The sequence below is a fragment of the Peromyscus californicus genome, unplaced genomic scaffold, assembly GCF_007827085.1.
Source record: "Peromyscus californicus insignis strain IS unplaced genomic scaffold, ASM782708v3 Scaffold_17__1_contigs__length_78620276, whole genome shotgun sequence".
NCBI lineage: Eukaryota > Metazoa > Chordata > Mammalia > Rodentia > Cricetidae > Peromyscus > Peromyscus californicus.
The window spans coordinates 63,844,902-63,866,461 of NW_026294469.1; the positions used below are offsets into that span (position 1 = coordinate 63,844,902).

At 42.1% G+C, this 21,560-nt stretch overlaps 1 protein-coding gene across 8 annotated transcripts in view; it reads left to right on the plus strand.

The window, feature by feature from the left end:
- Dym (dymeclin) overlaps positions 1 to 21,560 on the plus strand; it is a 305,354-nt gene that overhangs the window by 195,093 nt on the left and 88,701 nt on the right. For all 8 annotated transcript variants that reach the window (XM_052742555.1, XM_052742554.1, XM_052742561.1 and 5 more), the window contains one exon: positions 4,564 to 4,666. In XM_052742555.1, coding sequence (XP_052598515.1) covers positions 4,564 to 4,666 — 103 coding nt within the window. The remainder of the gene's footprint in view (positions 1 to 4,563; positions 4,667 to 21,560) is intronic.

A 21,560-nucleotide genomic window follows, 5' to 3' on the forward strand; every position in this document is an offset into this window, starting at 1 on the left:
CCAGGCACAGTGCTTGGCTCTGTCTCTTTCTCTTACTGATGTGCTGCTGTCATGGACATCTCTGGCTCTCAGGGTGAGATCCGAGGTCTGTGTTCAGTAACAAGAGGTGCTGTGGGAACTGCTGGGTTGCCGTGCACCCCGCACTTCCCGTGCGTGGGCCGTGCTGCCTCTCACTTTTATTCCTGTCTTTGTCTAGTTGCCGCACTGTTGCCTGGCTTGCTGGCCAACTCTTAGTTGTTACTCAAGGCACCTCAGGTGCCACCCAAGACGTGCTTTCCTGTTCTCTATCAGGTGCAGATCATCGCCTGCCTCACTTGCACCCCACGACACTCCTGCCCCCCAAGAAGGCGGCAGGCAGTGGCAGCTGTTCTCACTTACTCTTGCCCTTGCTAGCTTCCTCTCTTGCCCCCTCACTCCCATGGATTTTCTCCAGTCTCCTGTGGCTGTACCGTCTCTCCACACGCCTTCCGTATACGACTTCACCTTTCCAGGTGGCTCCTCATCCTCCTTTACTGTTCCAGTTAGCAAACTCCTAAACGTAAGGCCAAGCCAAGCCTGACTGTCCCTGTGCCCCCGGAGCACCCTGGCGGAGTGTGCTCTGCTTCCGAACTCGCCCCATTAGACCGGAGCGCCTTGGGCATTTTGCACCGGCTTCTTGACTGTAGCGAACAAAGGCCGGGGTGTTTGCTGTGCCGTGAACGTCCCTTCAGTTTGTCTTCAAAGTGCCTTCATTCTGGGCTCCTCGGCTGCCATCTGTGCACCCTCTGCAGCATTGGTGCCAGCTTGTGATCTTCTCAGCGTGTCCCAGTTTGGACTGACCACACAGTTGTATTTACATGCTGCCTCCTCTTGTGCAGCACAGTCTCCTGGCAGGGCCTCTGATCTCCTCGGGATAGCATGGTCTTTCTTATCAGACTCTAAGTGTATAGTGTTCCAGCCTCCTCCTCCTCCCCCTCCTCCCAAAGAGCATATAGCAATCCCCTCTGTATGTATCCGGTGTTACCAGAAGAACGTGTGTGATGTGATGGGGGTGCATATGTTTGTGTGTGTGCATGAGAGAGAGAGAGAAACCAAGAGCATCGAGTCCCCCGACTATTCCTTTCTCACTGGGCTCATTTTCTTCTCTCCTCATAAAACTGGCTGTCCTATATGAAAGGTCTGTCTTGTCATTCATTATATGTTTCATATTATTCACATTTTCTTTGTAAAATATATATATATTATTCTACACTTTAAAGGATTAATAATAACACTTTTTATTTTAGCTTAGCCATGTTTTGAGGTTTGTCCATATTAATACCTGTAGCTTTAGATGGTTTAAGTTGCTGCCAAGAGTCTCATGGTGTCGGTATTCCAGCTTGCTTACCCATGCTCTTCTAGATCCATGTTTTCATTGTTTTCCGTTTTTCACCAAATGTCTGGTTTATAATGGATATTGTTGTACTTAAAGGAAGGCTGATCTTTCTCTAACTTTAAAGGGTATTTTCGGAGTTGTGCCCCTCTGAATGAATACTAATCACCCTGAGGATCAGCTTTGCTTCCATTTGCAATGAGCTTTCTCTGTGCATGTAGCCATCCTGCATCTTTAACTAGCACTAAGCCAGTGCTAAGCACTTGGAATGCAGAGCTTAAGCAGAAGTTACTTTTCTCACTCTGCAATTTGCAAGTCATTCTCATACAAATTTAGGTCATTTTGCCTTAAAAATGCTAAATGAAAGCCAAAATTAGAATTTTTAAAAAAGCACACACAAGATTTTGCAAGCAGTAGCTATAAAGTGTGAGAGGAAAGCCTATTAAGTTGTATGAGAATAACAACTTAGAGTAAGTGTGAATTCTGTGTCTCATTCATGATAGAGAGCTGGAAGAGACCTCACATTAGCTGTTCTTGTGCAAACTTTTTTCAAGCTGGAAACCAGACCACAGCTTCTTGGGGAAGTGTGCTTCAGACTTGCTGCCCTTAATCAGCAGATCCTCCCTAGTGCTCAAATGAAGCACCTTAGGTTGGGATTGCAGCTCGTTCGCTTGTTTGGTCTCCTAACAAGGGAAACAGACTGCGAGTGTTCTTTTCTAAGGTAAACAAACAAACTGGCCTATCTTTTCCAAAGAAAATAGTTTCAAGTGATTTTTCCACTGAAAGAAAGAAGGGGATGTGAATCTCAACGTCCCTGGTTTTGTGAACTGAGAGAGCAGCCCTGCATCCCCACTCTGCAACATCAACAAGAGACATGCTTTGTTCCTCTTGGCCCCTCTTGCACCAAGGTCACCTCTAAGACCTTTCTATGGTTGTTCCCTTTTGGAGCAGCATCCAGTTTATGCCTCTGAGTTGTGCCATGTCCTATGATAGAACTGACCTCAAACTTCTTGTAGTCTCAGCAGCCCCGGGGATGGGAAGTTGGTTCAGTCAGTGATGTACTTGCCTTGCAAGGTCAGGAACCTGAGTCTCATCCCAGAACCCACATTAAAAAGCCAGGGATGTTAGTTAGAATTTAAAGCTAGGAGTACATCCCTGTGGTGGAATAATTGCCTAACATGCATAAGTCTTTGGGGTTAATATCCAGCACTGCAGGCCATAGGGAGGGAAATTTAAAAAGTGCAAAGTGGTTTGGGGCTGTAGCTTAGTGGTAGAGCATCCGTCCAGTATATATGGATCCTTGGGTCAATCCCCAGTATTGCCAAAAACAAAAAGCAAAGAAAAAATAGACAAAAACGCACTCTAATCTAGAAAGAATATTTAGTGGTCTCAACTTTGTGAATTATCTCACTTGATGCATCTGAAATAATTAGCGCCTTTCCAAAGTTGATATTCAAGTCAATGTTCTCTTTAAAAGACCATCACTAAGAAATACTAAAATCATAGTTTTAGCATTTTAAAAAAATACTACAGATCACACCTCGAGTTTAGATGGGAAGTATATAGAACCAGAATCACCTTTATTATTAAGCTTCCATCTAACCATAGAGTCCTTTCTTATTCATTAGATACAATGCATTTACTATTAGAATATATGACTATGTACATTTACTATTAGGACATATTTATGTGTATGCATAAAATACATATTTGTGGCTATCTTCTTATATATTCCTATATATGAATTGGCTTTCATCATGATAAAATCTTTCTACTTATCTCAAATAATAGTACTTACCATTCAGCCTACTGTGTCTGTAGTTAACATGGCAATCCCAGCTTTCTGATAATTATGAGCTCATATCTGTCTTTAGATTTATCAGTGTTTCTTTTAAAGAGCACATGGTTGGGTCTTGATAGTCTATCCAGTCTAAAAAAAACCCTGCCATTTAATTGGAGTGTTTAGTCCACTTACATTTAATGTCAATCACCGTTTTATTTATTTATTTATGTATTTATTTATTTATGATTTTTTTTCAACATAGGGTTTCTCTGTAGCTTTGCGCCTTTCCTGGATCTCCCTCTGTAGACCAGACTGGCCTTGAACTCACAGAGATCCGCCTGCCTCTGCCTCCCAAGTGCTGGGATTAAAAGCGTGCGCCACCACCGCCCGGCTATTATAGCTTTATTATGACGCCTTTTAGACCACAGTAATCCATATTCTGAAATATTCCTGTTCTAAAGTGACCATTTGAGAACTCACCTTAATGCTCTTGAGACAAGTTTTATCCGCTGGCTGGTTCTTCAACCTATTATCAGTTCCAAAATCTGTTTATTATATGGGCCCTAAGCAGTTCACTGTACATCTTATGGGATCTTGTTCTCACTGGTACAGCGTATACGTTTCCGGACATTCAGATTTCTAGACATTTCTTGCAGTTTCCTCCCACCTCATATTCTGCAAGTTCAAGTGACAGAAACTCACCATTGTTGGGGTCTCGTGTCTCTCTTGTTTTAGCAATTATGATCCTATTGTTTTGATTCATCTAAAACAGTTGTTGTATATATTTCCTCTAAGTTTTCATTGATTACTTTAGGAAAATTCATCTGGTACCAGTTAACCCATCATGACTAGAAGTAGAAATCTCATTAAATGTATGCTTAAAATCACTCTTCTTGAGAAATGGCTTCTTACGTGTCTGTGGTCCTGTACACCAGAGAAGCAGACTGAGCCAGCATACTTACTTGAAAGAGTAAACAACCAAGATCCACGGGCCCAGGTGACTTAGAGTGGATTACATGGAGACTGTCACCGCTAGTCCAGTTTGCATCCCAGTTTTCTTATCTCTGTCCTGTTTTCTCACTGTAGTGATCTTTTTAGATTTCTTCCTGTGTTTAAGACAAAGTTTTAACCTGTGAAACTTTTTCAGTGAGATCCTTATTATTTAAACACCCCCTTACTCCATTGGGTTAAGTGGATAGTGCTATTGATCCTGCTGTTAACACAGGCATGAGAAGCATTATTTATGTGCTTCTGGCCGCACTCAGTCACTGCCTACCCAGTTGCCTTTGCAGTCCACTCAATAAACCTATTTTGTTCCTGAAATTACTTCAAAACAGATTTCAGAATAGCTAACATGCTATGGGACTATATAATCCCATATTAGACCTTTAGTTTTCTTAATGTAATTGGGTTTTCCTTTGTTTTTCAGTTTGTTTTCTTTGCTGTCTAAAAAACACAACAAAGTTCTGGAACAAGCCACCCAGTCCTTGAGAGGTTCCCTGAGTTCCAGTGATGTTCCTCTCCCAGATTATGTAAGTAGCTACCTTATCGTCATCAAAACTTTCTCTGTATTTAGTTAGGAAAAACAGTGCTTCTCTCCTCTCAAAGTCTAACTGTGCTCTTAGAAACCTTAACAACTTTTCATGGTTCTTATGAAATAGTTGAAGAAAACCAGCCCCATCAGTGATTGTTAATAATCAAGAATCCTACTAGTTGAGTCAAAACAAACAAACAAAAAACTCTCAAGCCAATTACACCATAAAAAAAGGAAACACCCAGAGCTTTGTAAAGAGTCCCTACCTCAAAATAAATTAACAAAGAAAGAGCTTGTCATTTATTCCATAAAATGTGTTGAATGTACATAGTCTTGAAGTCCCCCAATAGTATTTTCCATTAATCACAAACCTATAAAATTGATATTTCTGAGAGTGAATGGTCATATTTAATGATACTTGTCTTGGTTTTTTGGTTTTTGTTGTTGTTTGTTGTTTTTTTTTTGTTTGTTTGTTTTTTGAGACAGGGTTTCTCTGTGTAGTTTTGGTGCCTTTCCTGGATCTCACTCTGTAGCCCAGGCTGGCCTCGAATTCGCAGAGATCCACCTGGCTCTGTCTCCCGAGTACTGAGATTAAAGGTGTGCGCCACCAACCGCCTGGCTTAATGATACTTGTCAATCATGCATGCGGCCGTGTAATGGTAGAACAAATTTGTGATATATATTTGAATTCTATATTGAACTATAGTCACAGTTTTTAGTCACTATTTAGCAGGTTTCTTCATCCATAAACTTCAGTACATCTGAAGCCTCTGCTCCCTAGAGTCACTGGGGAAATCTCACGTGGGACCTGTCACTGTGTCCCTTGCATTAACACTGAGCACATGAGACTGTCTCACACCCTCCCTGGTCAGAGCTCATGGAACAGGGGTGACTGCAGCTGAATCACTCTGTGCCAGGGATCCAAAAGGTGATTCAAGACAACAGTAGTGGGCCTGCAGCATGACTCAGCAGGTAAAGAGCTTGCTGTGCAAGTGTGATGACCTGAGTTCAATCCCCAGAACCCAGTAAAAGTGGAGGGAGAGACGTAATTCCACAAAACTGTCCCCTGACCTCCATGCACACACTGTGGTGTGCTTACACACACACACACAAGAGTAATGAACAAAATAAAACTAATTTTTAAAAAGTATAACCTTAAAAATAAGCACTGCAAGGTGTTCTCTCATGATGCCTCAGCGTTTTATTGGTCATTCCGTTTGCCAGGCACTGTGCGTAAGTGACATGCACATTTGAAGCCAATCTCCTTGTCGTCTTCTTTTAAATTAATCATTAGCTAGGAAATGGATGTGCTCCCCTTTTTTATAGTCCTCAGAATTTTAACCTGTTCAGTATCCTTGGCAACAGCCACAGGATTCTGTGTTCTGGACTAGCCCCAGATGGCTTGTTCGTCAGGCTGGAAGAGGAGAAGGAAAGGGCCTCCGCAGCCCCCGAGTCCCAGGTGTGTGCCTTCTGCACCAGATTGGAGACACCATATTAGCAGATTTAATAAGTGCTCCAAACTAAGCCTGTGTTTCCCCTCCTTCTGTAACACATAGAACACTCGGGGTCTACACAGAGGTTTCTGAGTTTATTAAGAAAATGTTTATACTCATTACACTGTATAATTCACAAGTCAGTTGAGTAACAACATAAAAAGCACATTGCAAGTTACAAAAATATTAGTGTTAGTGCTTTAGTAGAACCGTGTTTGTCTAAACACCTCGTGGGAAACCCTTCCGTCAAGGCTTAGATAATGAGGAAACTGCCCTGGCTGCTAAAGGGACAATACAAAAACTGTTCTCTAGTCCTTAGCGGAGTGCACCCTGGGGGCAATGGAGGTGGCAGGGAGAGCAGCTAATGCTCTGTGCTGGCGTGGATGTGTCTCTGTGTGAGGCTTTCACAGTTGAATTCAGTGAGTGAAAGGACAGGGGAGCTTTGAACGGCTTTTAAAAATCATACGGTACCATTCAGACAATTTAGTCATGTGAACAGAGCCCGGATAGTTCAGAAAGTGATGGCAAATAAGTTGTAGTTGCTTTTAAACTATCATGTTTGTCAAATTATTGATTCTGTCAGTGTCACAGAGGCCATTTCCTTAGCTCCTTCAATCACCCGAGCAACTGTTTGAAGTAAGAAAATCCTTACTTTTGTTCTGGACAGAACCACAGAAAGTATGTTGGCATTGCTCTTTCAGAGAGTTTTTGGATCTTTTTAGGACTGAATCTGTCATCTCACTCGGGTAGTAAGTAAACACAGGTAGAAATTAGAGGGCCCCCAGTGGCGGTCCTTAGGAGAAGGATGGGGCGGGACAGTCAGCTGAGCAGAAGCAGTAGCAGTTCAGCGCAGTGCCAATCAAAGATGTGGGTATGAGTCTCATGCTCCTTGGAGTCTTGTCTTACTTTGTCTGTCATACAGAGCATGAATTCTGTCCAGAGGCTACTTGATGAGTGACAGCCAAAAGAACGAGCACTTCAATATTCTTATGTCTCAAATGTTCCTTGGTTTTAAGTTATCCTATGGTAAATCCCAATGTATATAATCGATGTGAAAACAGCTCTTTCAGAGCATCTGGTTGTTAGAAAGTGTAAAGATGTCTCTTGAGACCAAAATCTTTGAGAACCATTGAAGTATGTGATTGTATTATATACACACACTCACATTCTCCAATTAAATACACATTGTTTTATGCTGTAATTATTTCTCTGCCCACACAATTGAATGCACTTTATTTATTTATTTATTTATTTATTTATTTATTTATTTATTTATTTTTGTTTTTCGAGACAGGTTTTCTCTGTGTAGCTTTGCTCCTTTCCTGGAACTCACTTGGTAGCCCAGGCTGGCCTCGAACTCACAGAGATCTGCCTGGCTCTGCCTCCCGAGTGCTGGGATTAAAGGCGTGCACCACCACCGCCCGGTTTATAGGCACAGAAATTATTTTCTAGGCTGAAAAAAAAAATAGGTTTGGAGGTTGGGGTGATGATGGCCTTCCCAGGCCAGTGTATCCTTAAATTCACTGCACCCTCCTGCTTCCACTTCCGGAGTGCTGGGATTCCAAGCATGAGCCCAGGATGTCTACCAGCTGAGCTGCATCCCTCGCCCTGTGCATATTAACTGGTAAGGGTAAAGCCCAACTCTGCAAACTGCTATTGACTGGAGAGGTCCTGAGTTGAAAATCTTAGAGCCCATTGTATCTATGTGATGTGGAATGAGAATGTTTGATCATTGTGTAGGTAAGGATTCGTTTTTAATATGTGATGCACATGAGCTATACTTGCTTACTAAATTTCTTCTCTAATTACTACATGATCAGTATGTTAGTTTTATTTTAGTTTGATTCTTGGGGAAGTTGTAGCCTTTTTTCTTTTTACTTCAAAACAAATAAAACGTTGAGCTTCTCCTTGTCTGATTTTATTCCTGGCTATCTTGGTTTTTGGCTTGCTAAGAATCAAAGCTATGTTCCTGAAATTTGTTTTCATGAAGTCACACTTGCTTATCAATACTGTTCCACATGGAACCCCAAGCTGCTTCGCCATTGAATAGACTGCCTGGTCCTTGGAGTGGATCACACTCAGCAATGGTCTTTTGCATTTGTTTATGTGATTGTGTCTGCTTTTAAACATTCAGTGTTTGCAGGAATATAGTAGGAATATTCTACCCTGTTTCCTCTACCAAGAAAACTTAACCCTGAGGTCTTCCTGTGTTGTTCTGTCTTTAACGTTTCTTGTTAGTGTTTGTTCTTTTGCACTGGGGCTAGATAGAGAATGTACCATTCACACACCGTGGAACAGTTATCTTGGTCATACTGGTGTAGCCAGAAACAATGAAAGTATATTTGTCATTTTTAAAGCAGTTCCTTTTTGGTGTTTCACTTTAGAAACATGTTCATGGTTACTGGCTTTACATGTATTTGCTCGAAGGAGAGTGATATGGACCAGTATATTAGTTTTTGACAAGTCTTCTCTTTTGGAATTCTGTTAGCATGGCTAAAGTGAAGAGTACATACTATTGCACATAAAGAATTTCAAATGCACCAGTAAAATAAAATTCAATGGATGGTGTATTTTATAAAAATCTATAACCAAACCTAAGGGATGTCTGAAGAGAAATGGGGATGGGGGACAGCATTCTGGAAGCAGGGGAGAGGTTGTGGCAGCCCCATCTGAAGGGAGTTGATACTTGAACTCCTTGTTGTATTTTGATTTGACTTTTTAGACAGAGTCTTGCTATGTACCCCAGGCTGGCCTTAGAACTCACAGCATAACCCAGACCAGGTTCAAACATGTGATCCTCTGGCCCTCCACCCACAAGTGCTGGGATTACAGGTCAGCAGCACCATGGCCTCCTTGGGGAATACTTTTCAAAGAAGAGATTTTAGGTGAGAAAACATTCCGGTAGTTTCTCCCTTTGAACAGTGGCTTACAAGTAAAAAAGAACAGTGTACTCGTCACTGGGTGCTTTGGGTGTGGCGGTGTTCAGCTTATGCAGGTGCTCAAAAATCATACATCAGGCCTTTGATGCCATACACAGCAGGTAACCAAGAATATGCTGTAGACCTAACCGGAACAGCCGAGCGTCATGCAGTATTTAGAGGAAATATAAGTAAATCGTCAGGAGTTTGGATCAAGCAAAAACTTCTTAGATATACCAAAAGCACAAAAGAAAAATAGATATATTGGACTTCCTCAACATTTAAAACTTTGGGTAGAATGCTTATCTAGGATTCCTAAGGCCTTGGATTCATTCTATCGTATCATATAACCCAGGTATGATTGTGCACTCTGGAATCCCAACACTTAGAAGGTGGAGGAGAAGTTCAAGGTTATCCTGAGCAGGGCCAACCTAGGCCTGAGACCCTGTCTCCAGAAAAATAAAAACAAAGGTAGCACTAAGGAGGCAGAGGGAAGCAGATTTCTGTGAGTTTGATGCCAACCTGGTCTACATAGTGAGTTCCAGAAGAGTTGGACCTATCTAGAGAGACCTTGTTAAAAAACAAACTGAAGAGTGAAAAGATAACTCACCAGCCCACAGAATGGGGAAAAATATTTTCAAATCCTGTATCTAGACTATGTGAAAAGCCTTACAATTCAATAGTAAAAATATAAACAAGACAATTTAAAACAGGGCAAATGGGACATTTGTTAGCTGAGTGGTGTGCCTCAGGAGATACAGAAGTACTTAAGAAGGCCTGCTGCTGTCAGTGTGAGGGCGATTCTGGGCCTGTGGGTGTTAGTTAGAGAATGAAGCTGTCTCTGTTCCTGACAGTGTCGGGGAGAGCTTGTGTCAAGAGGAAGCCAGGATGTAGCTTAGGATCCGGATCTATCCCTAATTGAGCTACCATTCACCAGCCACAGGTGAGCAGCGAGACCAAGAGGGTCTTGCTGTCTCTGTGGGAACATGAGTAGTTACTTGATGCCAAAGAACAGGACTCTGCTTCTCAGAGTTCTCCTTGACCTTGTAATTGCTGACCAGCCGCTCATGTTGCCCTACAGACCCAGAAGGAACCAAGCCAGAGTGACCATCGAGAGCAAAGGCTAGGTCCTGTTGGCAGGCTTCCAGGCATTCAGCTGCATTTCCTGATTGCTTTGGGTGATGCAGACTGGCAGAGTACTTACCAATACCCATCTCTTCTCCCCAGTAGACAGCAAAGTAACATTTTCCAACTCCCTTGCTTCTAGAACTGAGCTGTAAGACTAGCTACAGTATAGGACGCATAGAAAGTGCTGTTTCTCTACACAATCCTCCACCCTTCTCTGTAGCTGGAGTTTTTTTGCCTTGCCCACAGTCAGGACAAATCTCTGACTCCCGCCAGTCCCACAGCCGCTCAGACCCAACCAAGTAAACACAGAGACTTATATTGGTTACAAACTGTATGGCCGTGGCAGGCTTCTTGTTAACTGTTCTTACAGCTTAAATTAATCCATTTCCATTAATCTATACCTTGTCACATGGCTCATGGCTTACTGGCATCTTTACATGTTGTTTGTCATCATGGCGGCTGGCAGTGTCTCTCTGACTCAGCCTTCCACTTCCCAGCTTTATTCTCCTCCTTGTCCCGCCTATACTTCCTACCTGCCACGGGCCAATCAGTGATTTATTTATTGACCAATCAGCAATACATTTGACATACAGACCATCCCACAGCACTTCTCCTCCCTCTTCATCTGCTAGCTAGAAATGGGGAACCCAGTGGGAGATTGCAACACCTCAGAGGGTGGTATTGCTTAGATCCCAGGATCATTTTATGAAGGGCAGTTGGGCTCCTTGTTAGTATGTGATGCAAGTTAGCAGTGAACTTCTGTTGTAGTTTTAAGTGAAAAAGGATCTGTATAGACATTTCTCCAGAAGGGTAGTAGTGGAGGTTGTAAAAAAGAAACTGTTGAATGCCTCCAGTCATTAGGGAAATGTGAATCAGAATCATAGCGGGAGACCTCTTCACATCTGCAAGGATGACGGGAATCCAAAAGCAGATAATAAGTGTTAGCAAGCATGTGAAGAAATGAGAACTCTCACAGACTGCTTATGGAAATGTGAAAAAGGCTACAATTCTTGTGGAAATTCAGTTACATAACAGCCAGCAACTATATGCCTAGTGAGATACAAGTAAATTGAACGCATATATCCACCTCAAAATGTGAATGTTCAGCCATTTCATAACCATCAAAATGAATGCAGTCTTACTATCCATCAGCCTGTAAGGGACTAAATAAAATGTAGTGTTAGTCATCAAGGAAAGGAGGGGAAGATATGTGTTCCTCAGTATAGAAGAAAACATTGTGCTAAGGAAAAGAAGCCAGAAACGGGATCACAGACTCTACGGTCCCACCCTTTCAAATGTCCAGAATAAGCAGACCCTGGTAAAGCAGACAGTAGGTGCCTGGTTCCAGGGATGTGAGGCAGAATGGGATGGAACTACTGGTGGACACTGGGTTTGTGTTTTGGGGATAATGAAAATGCTTTCAAATGGAGTCGAGGTGGCTACACGAGTCTTTGAATATACCAAAAGCACTGAATCACACACTTTAAATGTGAACAACACCTCAATGAAGCCATTTTTGAAATCATAATTGTATCATTCTTCTCTTTCTTTTCTTCCCTGTGGCCCCTACCATGTACTCTACCCCCTTCCTCTCTTTCAATTTCATGGCCTCTTTCTCTTTGTTATTGTTACATGTGTCTGTGTGCATGTGTGTGTGCATGTGCATGAGTGTGTGTGTGTGTATGTGTGTGTGTGTGTGTGTGTGTGTGTGTGTGTGAGAGAGAGAGAGAGAGAGAGAGAGAGAGAGAGAGAGAGAGAGAGAGAGAGATCTTAAATATATAAATGTAACCTGCTCAGTTTATGTAATGTCACTTGTATGTATGTGTTTTCAGGGCTGACCATTTGGTATTGGATAACCAATTGGTGTGCTCTTCCCTGGGGAAGACTGTTTCTCCACTCTCAGCATTCCTTAGTTGCCTGTAGTTCTTGGTCTATGGTTGAGGCCTCATGTTCCCCTCTTCCACATTAGCATGTATCTTAGTCAGGGTTTCTATTGCTGTGAACAGACACCGTGACCACAGCAACTCTTATAAAGAAAACATTTCATTGGAATGGCTCGTTTCCAGGTTCAGAGGTTCAGTCCATTATCATCATGATGGAGAGCATGTTGGCATGCAGGCAGACGTGATGCTGGAATAGTAGCTGAGAGTCCTACATCCTACAGACAACAGGAAGTTAACTAAGACACTGGGCGGTGGCCTAAGCATAGGAAACCTCAAAGCCTACCCCCACAGTGACACACTTCCTCCAACAAAGTCACACCTCCTAATAGTGCCATTCCCTGAGATTATGAGGACCAGTTACATTCAAACTACCTCACCATGTTTTTTGGTGTCTTCCTTGTTCGGGTCATATTTAGGCGGCCATGCTGGTGTGAGACTTCATGAGTGTAGCTTCTCTGACAATTTTAAAAGACACAATTTCACAGCAAAGTTCCTGTACCTCTGACTCTTCAAATCTTTCCTCCCTCTCTTCCACAGTGACTCTGAGCCTTAGGTTTGGGAGTTGTGTTGTAGATCTGTCGGTTGAGACCAGGCTCCACAGGCCTGCACTGGGATCAGTTGTGGTGTTCTGTAACCAAGATAGGTTTTCCTCCAAGAATCTCTAACCCCCAGTAACTGGCTCGGTTTCCAGCACCAGGCATGATTTCCTTCTTGTTGAATGGATGAAGCCATTTATTAAAGTAGCATTTGGAGGAGTTGGACCAAAGAACTAAATACTTTCAAGGAGGAAAAGATGTTTCTTGAGCACTAGCTGGACTTTAGGACTTCTAGGTGGTGAGCTACACAGTCACACAAAAGTGTGTATATTTCTCAGCCTCACTGTAGAGCAACAGAAAACAAGCAAAACGTATGTCACTAGCCACTGATTAGGCTCCAGTGAGATGACTTTGTGGGGAAGGATGCTTGCTGCCAAGTCTGGTCACTTGAGTTCCATCCCCAGAACCCACATGGTGGGAGGACACAACCATCTCCCCCAAGGTGTCCTCTGATCTTTGTGTACCATCTCATGCCCTCCAAGATGAAATTTAAAAAAAAAAAAAAAAACACTCATTAGAGTATAACTAATCCGTTGCATTATTCTGCAGCTTTTTAAAATGAGATTTTAATCTTTATAGAGATTTATATGAAAATATCTATATTATATAAATCCTTTAACTTTATATTGGCTTACACATACATGTTTGAAAATTCATGTTTCAAATTAAAATGGTTAGCTCTGAGAAGTCTGACAGGGTAGGAGAAAGGGTCGCATTCTTTTATAGGTGTAGATCTTGGAATGTTTGACAGCACACAGATGAATGACTTTTTTTCTCTCCTGGCTCCCAATGGCTTGACCAAAGTGTTTTGTTTAAGAGTTTCTCCTTATACTTCTCCGTTTCCCCTTTTGTTAATATCTCAATGAGCATGTGAAACTTCTCAGAACTAAGGAATGACTAAAACACAACATTTGCGCCTTCATCCTTCTCTCAGGTCCCACATTGAGTTGTTTGTCGTGTCTCCGTAACGTCTCTGTGGTATTTCTTGTCCTTCTGCACTTGGTACTGCTGAGCTACCGAGAGTTACTTGGAGACTGTCCCTCAGTTTGCATGGGCTGTTTTCTTATGGTTGTCCTAATGCTGGGCCTCCACGGGGAGAGTGCTCTCCAGCAGCGTGTGGGAGGGCACAGTGCTGATGCTCCTGGCTGCTCATGTCTCCCTAGATCACTTTGCTTAGTCAGTGTCTACCAAGGTTTTGCATCCTAAACTTGTTTTCCCCATTGTAATTACTCTGTTCTTGAAGAGTTGCTTAAACGATACGATATCCTTTTCTGCCAAATACTGCCTATAGCCTGTAGACCACTGATTTTCTGGTAGTTATCACTTTTTCTCATTCCTTCTCATTTATAAACAGGGCATAGTTTAATAGACACTGTAAAATGTTTACCATAACAAGCTAATTAGCATATTCATCACCTCACATGATTGCCCGTTTTGTGTGTGTGTGTGTGTGTGTGTGTGGTGAACTTCTGAGATCAGTTCTCTCAGTACATCTTAGGTACACTTAACACTATTCCTAAGTACAGTCCACATCTGTACAGTAAATCCGTAGAACTCATTTGTTGTGCCCTCTGATGAACATCTGCTGACTGCTCTGTCTCCTCCTGTGAGTTCAGCTTGAGGTTCCACACATAAGGAGATCACACCGTATCTGTCTTCCTCATTCTCACATAGCTTATGCCCGTGCTATTCCAAATGTCAGGCGCTCCTTTTTATGCTGAGCAACATCGTGTTGTCGTACCGACCACCCAGTCATCATCCATTTATCTGTCATGTGGCGGTTAGGTGCCTTCCTGTCTTGGCCCTTGGCATTCATGCCACAATGAATGCAAAAGTGCTGATAACTCTAGGGTATTAATTTCATTTTCTCCAAGTGTACACTCAGAAGTGAGGTTGGTGGTTTTAATACTATAATAAAATATTTCTTTTTTAAAACATCTACATTCCCACACTTCCTGTGTGGATAGAGTTGTTTTTAACCATCATATAAAAAGTTATTTCCCACCTAGAAACTCTACCTGACTTCAGCACAAGGCCAGTCTCCACGGTTGTGCTGTTCTGGCTGGGAACTGGGAATTCCCCTTTTTTCTGAGGATGATCTGCTTCCATTGTTATTTGGGAACTTTTAGTTGGTGGGCTCTGACCTTGTGTGTAAGGACCGGTTCCCTCTGGAGAGGCAGGTGTTGAGGGGAAGGATGTCTCCCTAGTCATCTGGAGAGGATGCTTTACCAATGTCTCTGCAGGAATGTGGTAGATGACTCTTTTTTAAGGATTTTAAGTGATTATTTAAAATACTTAAATAATTTTTATGTTCCTTCCTGTGGCTTCTAAAAAGAAATAGGGCATGTTTGCATGGACTATGGCAGTGATTAATTAGTGTTCTAAGGGAAGTTTAAAGAGCACAGAAAAAATAACCCATGAATATTAAATTCAGCACTAATGTGTGGTACATTAATTTTTTCAAAAAGGAAAAACCTGATCGGTTTCTTTTTCCCTTTGTTTCCATCCTAGCGAGAACAGTTTTCTTCCCTACTCCTGTGTGGAGCTGCTGTGACGACACCTTGCCTAGCGTCGCCTTCAAGTTTCCTTAGATTTGGTCAAGAAGCCCCGTTTTGATTTTGTTTGCTTGGATTCTGATTGCTTTTGCTTCTCTCTCTCCCTTTCTGCCTGAGTTCGCTGTTCCTAATTGGGGGGGAGGGGAGACCTACTATTTGGAGTTTTCTTTGATTTACCCTTGATTTACATGGTAAATAGAAAGCAGCTGTCCACTTAAGCATCTCATTCTTGAAACCATAGTCCCCTCCAGCGTCATCTGGAAATAATGTAGCTTGTAAAACAAAGCTAAGAAGAAAAGGCAATGTTTGTTTTATGTGGGATGAATGATTTCTGTTGGGGTCCTTTAATTTGGCTATTATGAGGGTTATTAAAAAGCAGTATTACAAAAGAGGCTTAAATGAAAAGAATTTTTTTGAGCTGGTATCTTATTATTACAGTTGATTATAGTCAAAGCTACAAATGTTTTAGAAATGGCACTTTATTTTAGTTTCTCCAAATAAGACCCAAAAAAACCAGTAATCTTACTCATTGTGTGAGTGGAAATTCAATCTTTTCCTTGATTGATTTAATTTCTGAAAACAAATTGTATTTGAGAATTCAGTTCTAGCTTTTTTTTTTATGGATTTCTGAAAAATTCTTACAAGAAGAATCCTTGCAGGAATATTTGAGGATCATCCTAGAAGTGTGGAGAAGAGCCATGAAACACATCAGTCCTTCTAGACTTACAGCATTATTTAAGTCAGTGCATTCCAAGTAAATCCTTGGCAACTTAATGTATTCATGAATTACTTGAGTTTCTAAGATACTAATGGGAAGGTTTTGATAATGGGAGTTGGTTTACTTTGGAAAGTAGAAAAGCAAGGTAACTGTTGCTTTGATGGTTGTTAGAGTCCATTCTGATATTGGACTATGTCAGTTTTTTTATGTATTGGTTAATATAACAGTTGCTTCAATATAGCTACTCTTTAAGAACTGTATTTTCAGGGCTTAAGTGAATAGACTTAGCATGTCCGTTTAACTCAATAAGACAGGCAGATTTGGCTATCTTCTTACATTGGAGTAACCTGTAGTCTCTCTGGTATTTTCTGAGGCCTTAAATTTTTATTTTGCCAAAGGACCTAAGGAGTGTGTGGTGGTCCCTTGCACACAGTTCCAGTGAGCCAGTAAGCATAATGGGTGATTTAGTGACTCATGTTCTGTAAGGTCTGTCTTCAGCCTATATTGTTGGCTTAGGGTGTCTTAACAACATACAGATTGAGTGACTTAAACACTAGACACTTACTTCTCGCAATTTGGAGACTAGCACAGCTGCTTGTTGAGTGTGCTTAAGGGGCCTTTGGTCAGAGCCTGCACCCAGCTTCTTGTGGCTGCTGATAGGACACTGGCCTGTCTGACAGCCCTGCCCCCTCGCCCACTCACCTCCAGGAGAGGTGCCCTCTCTGCTTCCTACTCAGATTGGAATATCCATGGGAATTTGGAAAACAGTGAAGGACAAACGAAAAGAATTTTGTGAAGAGCAAAGGAATTTGGTCAAACTAACAAGAATGAAACTAGATTTCTTTGAATATTTCTTGTCCTGTGATGTAACTTATGAACTACACCTGATTACAAAACAACCTAACAACCAGATAAATCTAGTTGGCTAACACCCAGACATCTGAATGGCTCAGTTCCTAGTAGACTGTATCATAATAACAGAGGTGAAAAGGACAGCGGACTGTCTTTACTGGTGATATTTGTACCGGTCAAGCTTTGGGTTGGTATTTGAAGATGCATATTTGTGTCAGAAGAGAAAAGGTGGGTAATTGTGACATATTCTGTTTTGTTTCCCCTACTGTCCTTGGAACCTGAGCTTCCACTGGAAAACACTACATATAGATGTAAAGTAAAAGCAATTCAGTAAAAGCAATTCAGTGAAAGCCTTTGATCTTGGGTTTGAATAGGAGTGATCTGTATGGTTTTGGTCTCTTCCTATCTATTGCTGTGTGAGTCATTTTACTTCTATCCTTTGAACTCACAAAAACAGGGACCAACCCAACCAAATAGCTTTGTTCGTCTCAGCAACGAACCTTGCTCTGAAAGAAACCAAGCCAGCCTGCCCCTCGTGGAGGATGGTAACACGAGGTAACGAAAGAGAGGCAGGGAAACTCCCTCCTCTTTGGAGAAGCATTATAGCTAATAACCAATAATGGGAGAATTGGAATATTACCAGGTGCAAACCCCGGAAACATGAGAGTTTGTGGCCTCTGACTTACAGAAAGAAACAGCTTTAGACCTTACTCATCCCAGTGTAGAACACACCCACCTGTGAAGTGGTTTTTCAGAAAACAAAACAAAACACAAAATCCCTGTCTCTCCAAGCCTCTAGATCTGCTACCAATTTAAATATCGAAAAGGACCTTTGCACAGTATGTGCAGATCGGTGGAGAGCTGCCTGCCTTTCTCACTAGCAATGGAGTGTAACAGATTCTCCTTCTAACAAAATTGCTTCAGAACCATCCTGGAAATAAATAGGAGGGAGGGGACTACACAGGTCTGTCTGTCTGTCTGTCTCTCTGTCTTGCTTTTTTTTTTTGTTTCATTTGTTTTCCCGATTTGGTTTGGGTTTTGTTTTATGTTCTGAAACGAGGCCTTGTTATGTAGTCCATGCTGGTCTGGAACCCACAGCAATCCGTTTCATTATTACATATTCCATTTTTTTATTACATTTTGAGAACTGTGTAAAGATTTTGAATTTACAGTTTCACAAAGGGGAACTACAAAGATGAAAAAATGGACTATAGAAAATCTATATTCTGCATGCATGGGTAATGATATATATGTTCCCCCACTTTCAGGGGGAAAAAAACATTTAAATTCTTATATAAATCACTAATAAATCACATTGTATGTATATGTAATCTCCAAGAACAGATAATAGGTTTAGACATTCCTGAGTTTGAAACCTGGTTATTTCTCATAACAGCGACAAGACAATAAAGCTTAATCTAGCCGAGCGGTGGTAGCACACACCTTTAATCCCAGCACTCGGGAGGCAGAACCAGGAGGATCTCTGTGAGTTCAAAGCCAGCCTGGGCTACAAAGTGAGTTCCAGGAAAGGCGCAAAGCTACACACAGAGAAACCCTGTCTCGAAAAACCAAAAAAAAAAAAAAAAGCTTAATCTAACTGTGTTTTCATTTCTACATCTGAAAATAAGCACAACAGTTGTATTAATGCTAGGCATGGTGACTCACATCTGGAGTACCAGCACTCTAGAGGCTGAAGCAGGAGGATCACCAGGAGTTTGAGGCCAGCCATAGCTTACAAATAGCCTGGATTACATAGTGAAATCTTGTCTCAAAAACAGCAACAAATCCTGTTAATTACTTCTCTGTTATTTCTCAATTAGACTTCCAGTAACTGGGTAGAATAGACAGAGCATATTATCCATAAACATGCGTCTGAAACATTCATTTATTCAAGTCATGTTTTTCCCACAGCACTTAGTAAACAATGATGAGGGGACAGATGCAGGAATCCTGCCTCAAAGAGAGAGTGAAAAAAAAAAGTGTGCCTCATTTAGCAAGCAGATAAATACATAATTATAAGTAGAGCTAGGGGAAATAGCAGGGACATCATCCAAGAGGAGTTTGAGAATCCTAATTTAGACTTAGGGACAGAAAGTATATTATAGATACCTCTGATATTTAACAGACCTGCTAGATGAGTACATAGACAATCGAGCCGGCCCAGGGAGGAATGAGGATACTATATTTAACATGTTCAAAGGCCCTGAGGCAGAAAGCTGACCAGTACGTCTTAGAGCAGAATAGGGAGGAAGTGACATTCAAGAGGCTGGAGACATATTGGAGACATAGATCGGTGCCGGACTGTGCCAAGCATGATGGTTCATTCATTATAAGAAGTTAGAGTATTATCCACAGTTCAGCATGAACTCACTGAAGGAATTTTGAGGAGTGGAGTCATCAGCCTTGCTGTACCTGTGTAAAATACTGTCGAAAAATGGTTTCCAAGGGTAAGAGTTGAGGCCAGTGAGAGATGAGGGTGTGGCAACCTCAGAGAACGTTAAGCTGCACGTGCTTAACTAAGATGCACTGAGCTGTGATGAGAAGGTGACATCAGAGGAAAGGGGGATCCACCCCGACTCTGAGTGTCCAGGCTTTAGCAGCTGGATAGAAAACAAAGTGCTAATAAGGAATTGGGGAGACCCCGCGATGGTACATGGTGACGGGTAGGTCTGTGTGCTGGCGAGTTTGTCACCTTGACACAAGCGGTAGTTGCTTTGGAAGAGGGAACCTCAGTTGAAAAAAAATATTCCCACAAGACTGGCTAGAAGGGAAGCCTGTGGTGCATTTTCTTGACTGATGTGGGAGGACCCAGCTCACTGTGGGCGGTGCCACCCCTGGGATGCCACCCCTGGGTGGTGGTCCTGGGTGCTATATGAAATCAGGCTGGGCAGGCCAGTAAGCAGCAGTCTTCTGTGGCCTCTGCATTAGTTCCTGCCTCCAGGTTCCTGCCCTGACTTCCCTCATGGTGGAGTGTAACCTGATAGATGTGAGGTAAAATAAGCCCTTTCCTCTCCAAGTCGCTTGGGTTGTGGTTTGAGATAGCAATGGAAACCTAACTAGGACAGCATATCTTAAAGAACCAATTGTGAGTGGAAGATTGAGTATAACCCGGTGATGAAAACGTGCCCGTTGGATTTAAGCATCCAGGCACTTAAAACGTGGGAGTGCAGTGTTTGCCTGGTAGTCACTGACAGCTAAATGAATGCTAAGGTTGAGAAATGGTTGTTTTAGTTCAAGTCTAGTTTTGTCCTCACTCCTCCATTCAACCTTTCTTACCGTGTCTGTCCGTCCATTATTGTCATCGTTGTTGCTGTTTTACTATGCTCTAGAAACTTCCTACACGGGCACTACTTATAGCAGGTGAGCTTGTTTAAAGTATACTGTAGGAGCAAGGGAAATGGCTAAAGAGCCACACAACACGAGAACACGAGTTCAGATCCCCAGAACCTGGAAAAAATCAGGGCACAGTGGCTTGTATTTACAATCAGAGTGTTGAGGGGGTAGAAAGGAGGATCCCTGGGGCTTTCTGGCCAGCCAGTCTAGCCAAATCAATGAACTCCAGGTTCAGTGAGAGACCCTGCCTCAAAAAAAATAAGGTGGGGGAGTGATTGAGGAAGACACCCAGCCTCAGCCTCAGGCCTCCACATGTGTCTTACAGTGATCATCAGCCTGTGTGTGGTTCAGAGAAAATACTCCTTAAAAGCAAGTCGATGTGTTTGGACTTCACAAACGTTAGTCATTTTCCTATCAAAAGATGGAGGAGGGAGAGGCTCTGAGAAGTGAGCACCAGTGAAGGACGTGAGGGCTGTCTAACAAAGGATGACAGCTTCATGTGTGCCCATGCGCGTATGCCAACTCAAAAAAGCTGTACATTGTTTTTTCCTAAGCTTTTATCCCGGTGTCCTGACTATTATATTACTTCTGTAGAGCCTTCTGTCCAATGAGTTCAAAGCACTTACAGTCATCAAGTCATTTATTTCTTGGATTTATTGAATGGGCACCCATTGTTCAAAAGCCTGTGGGCGTAAGTACAAAGTTATAAAAGCACACAAATTAAATGTAATAGCACAGGAATAAGAGAGAAAGCCTGCAGGATTGCTGCTTTGCCTGTTAAGAATGCTGTACTCTTTATAAAGAAAGAAAAGAAAAGAGTAAGAAGGGGGGGACCAGCAACCTGGAATTCATCCTGTTCTGAGAGCTGCAGAAGAATCTGTCAAAGGAATGGCCATGGTGTGCTGTTCAGAGAAGCCCAGTGGAACTGCAAGAGCATTCTGGAACATACTCCTGCTCTCCCAGACCTAGATTTTTGCTCCAGAAATAAAGCCTAAGAAATTGTGGTTCCCTCCCTCTGTCTGCGATAGACATTGCAAGGGGAATTGGTTGACTGCCGTTGTCTCAAAGCGGCGTCGTAAGTGTGCAGCATAGTCTCAGTCTCAGTCCCAGCTAAATCTTAGGTTCGCTTCTGTCAACTTTGTAACCTACAGGAGTGCGTGTCTCCCTAAGGTTTCCTATAGTCAAGGGTTTAGAAAATGCTATTTGCAGTTTAGTGAATTAGCAAAAACTTAAGCGATTCTGAATTACTTTAAGAGAAGCAGATTCTGGATTCTCGAAAGTAAAAAGTCAAAGATTAAAAAGTTAAAAATTCAGATATAGCAGTATGTTATTTCAGAACGAGAAGGCACGTGTTGG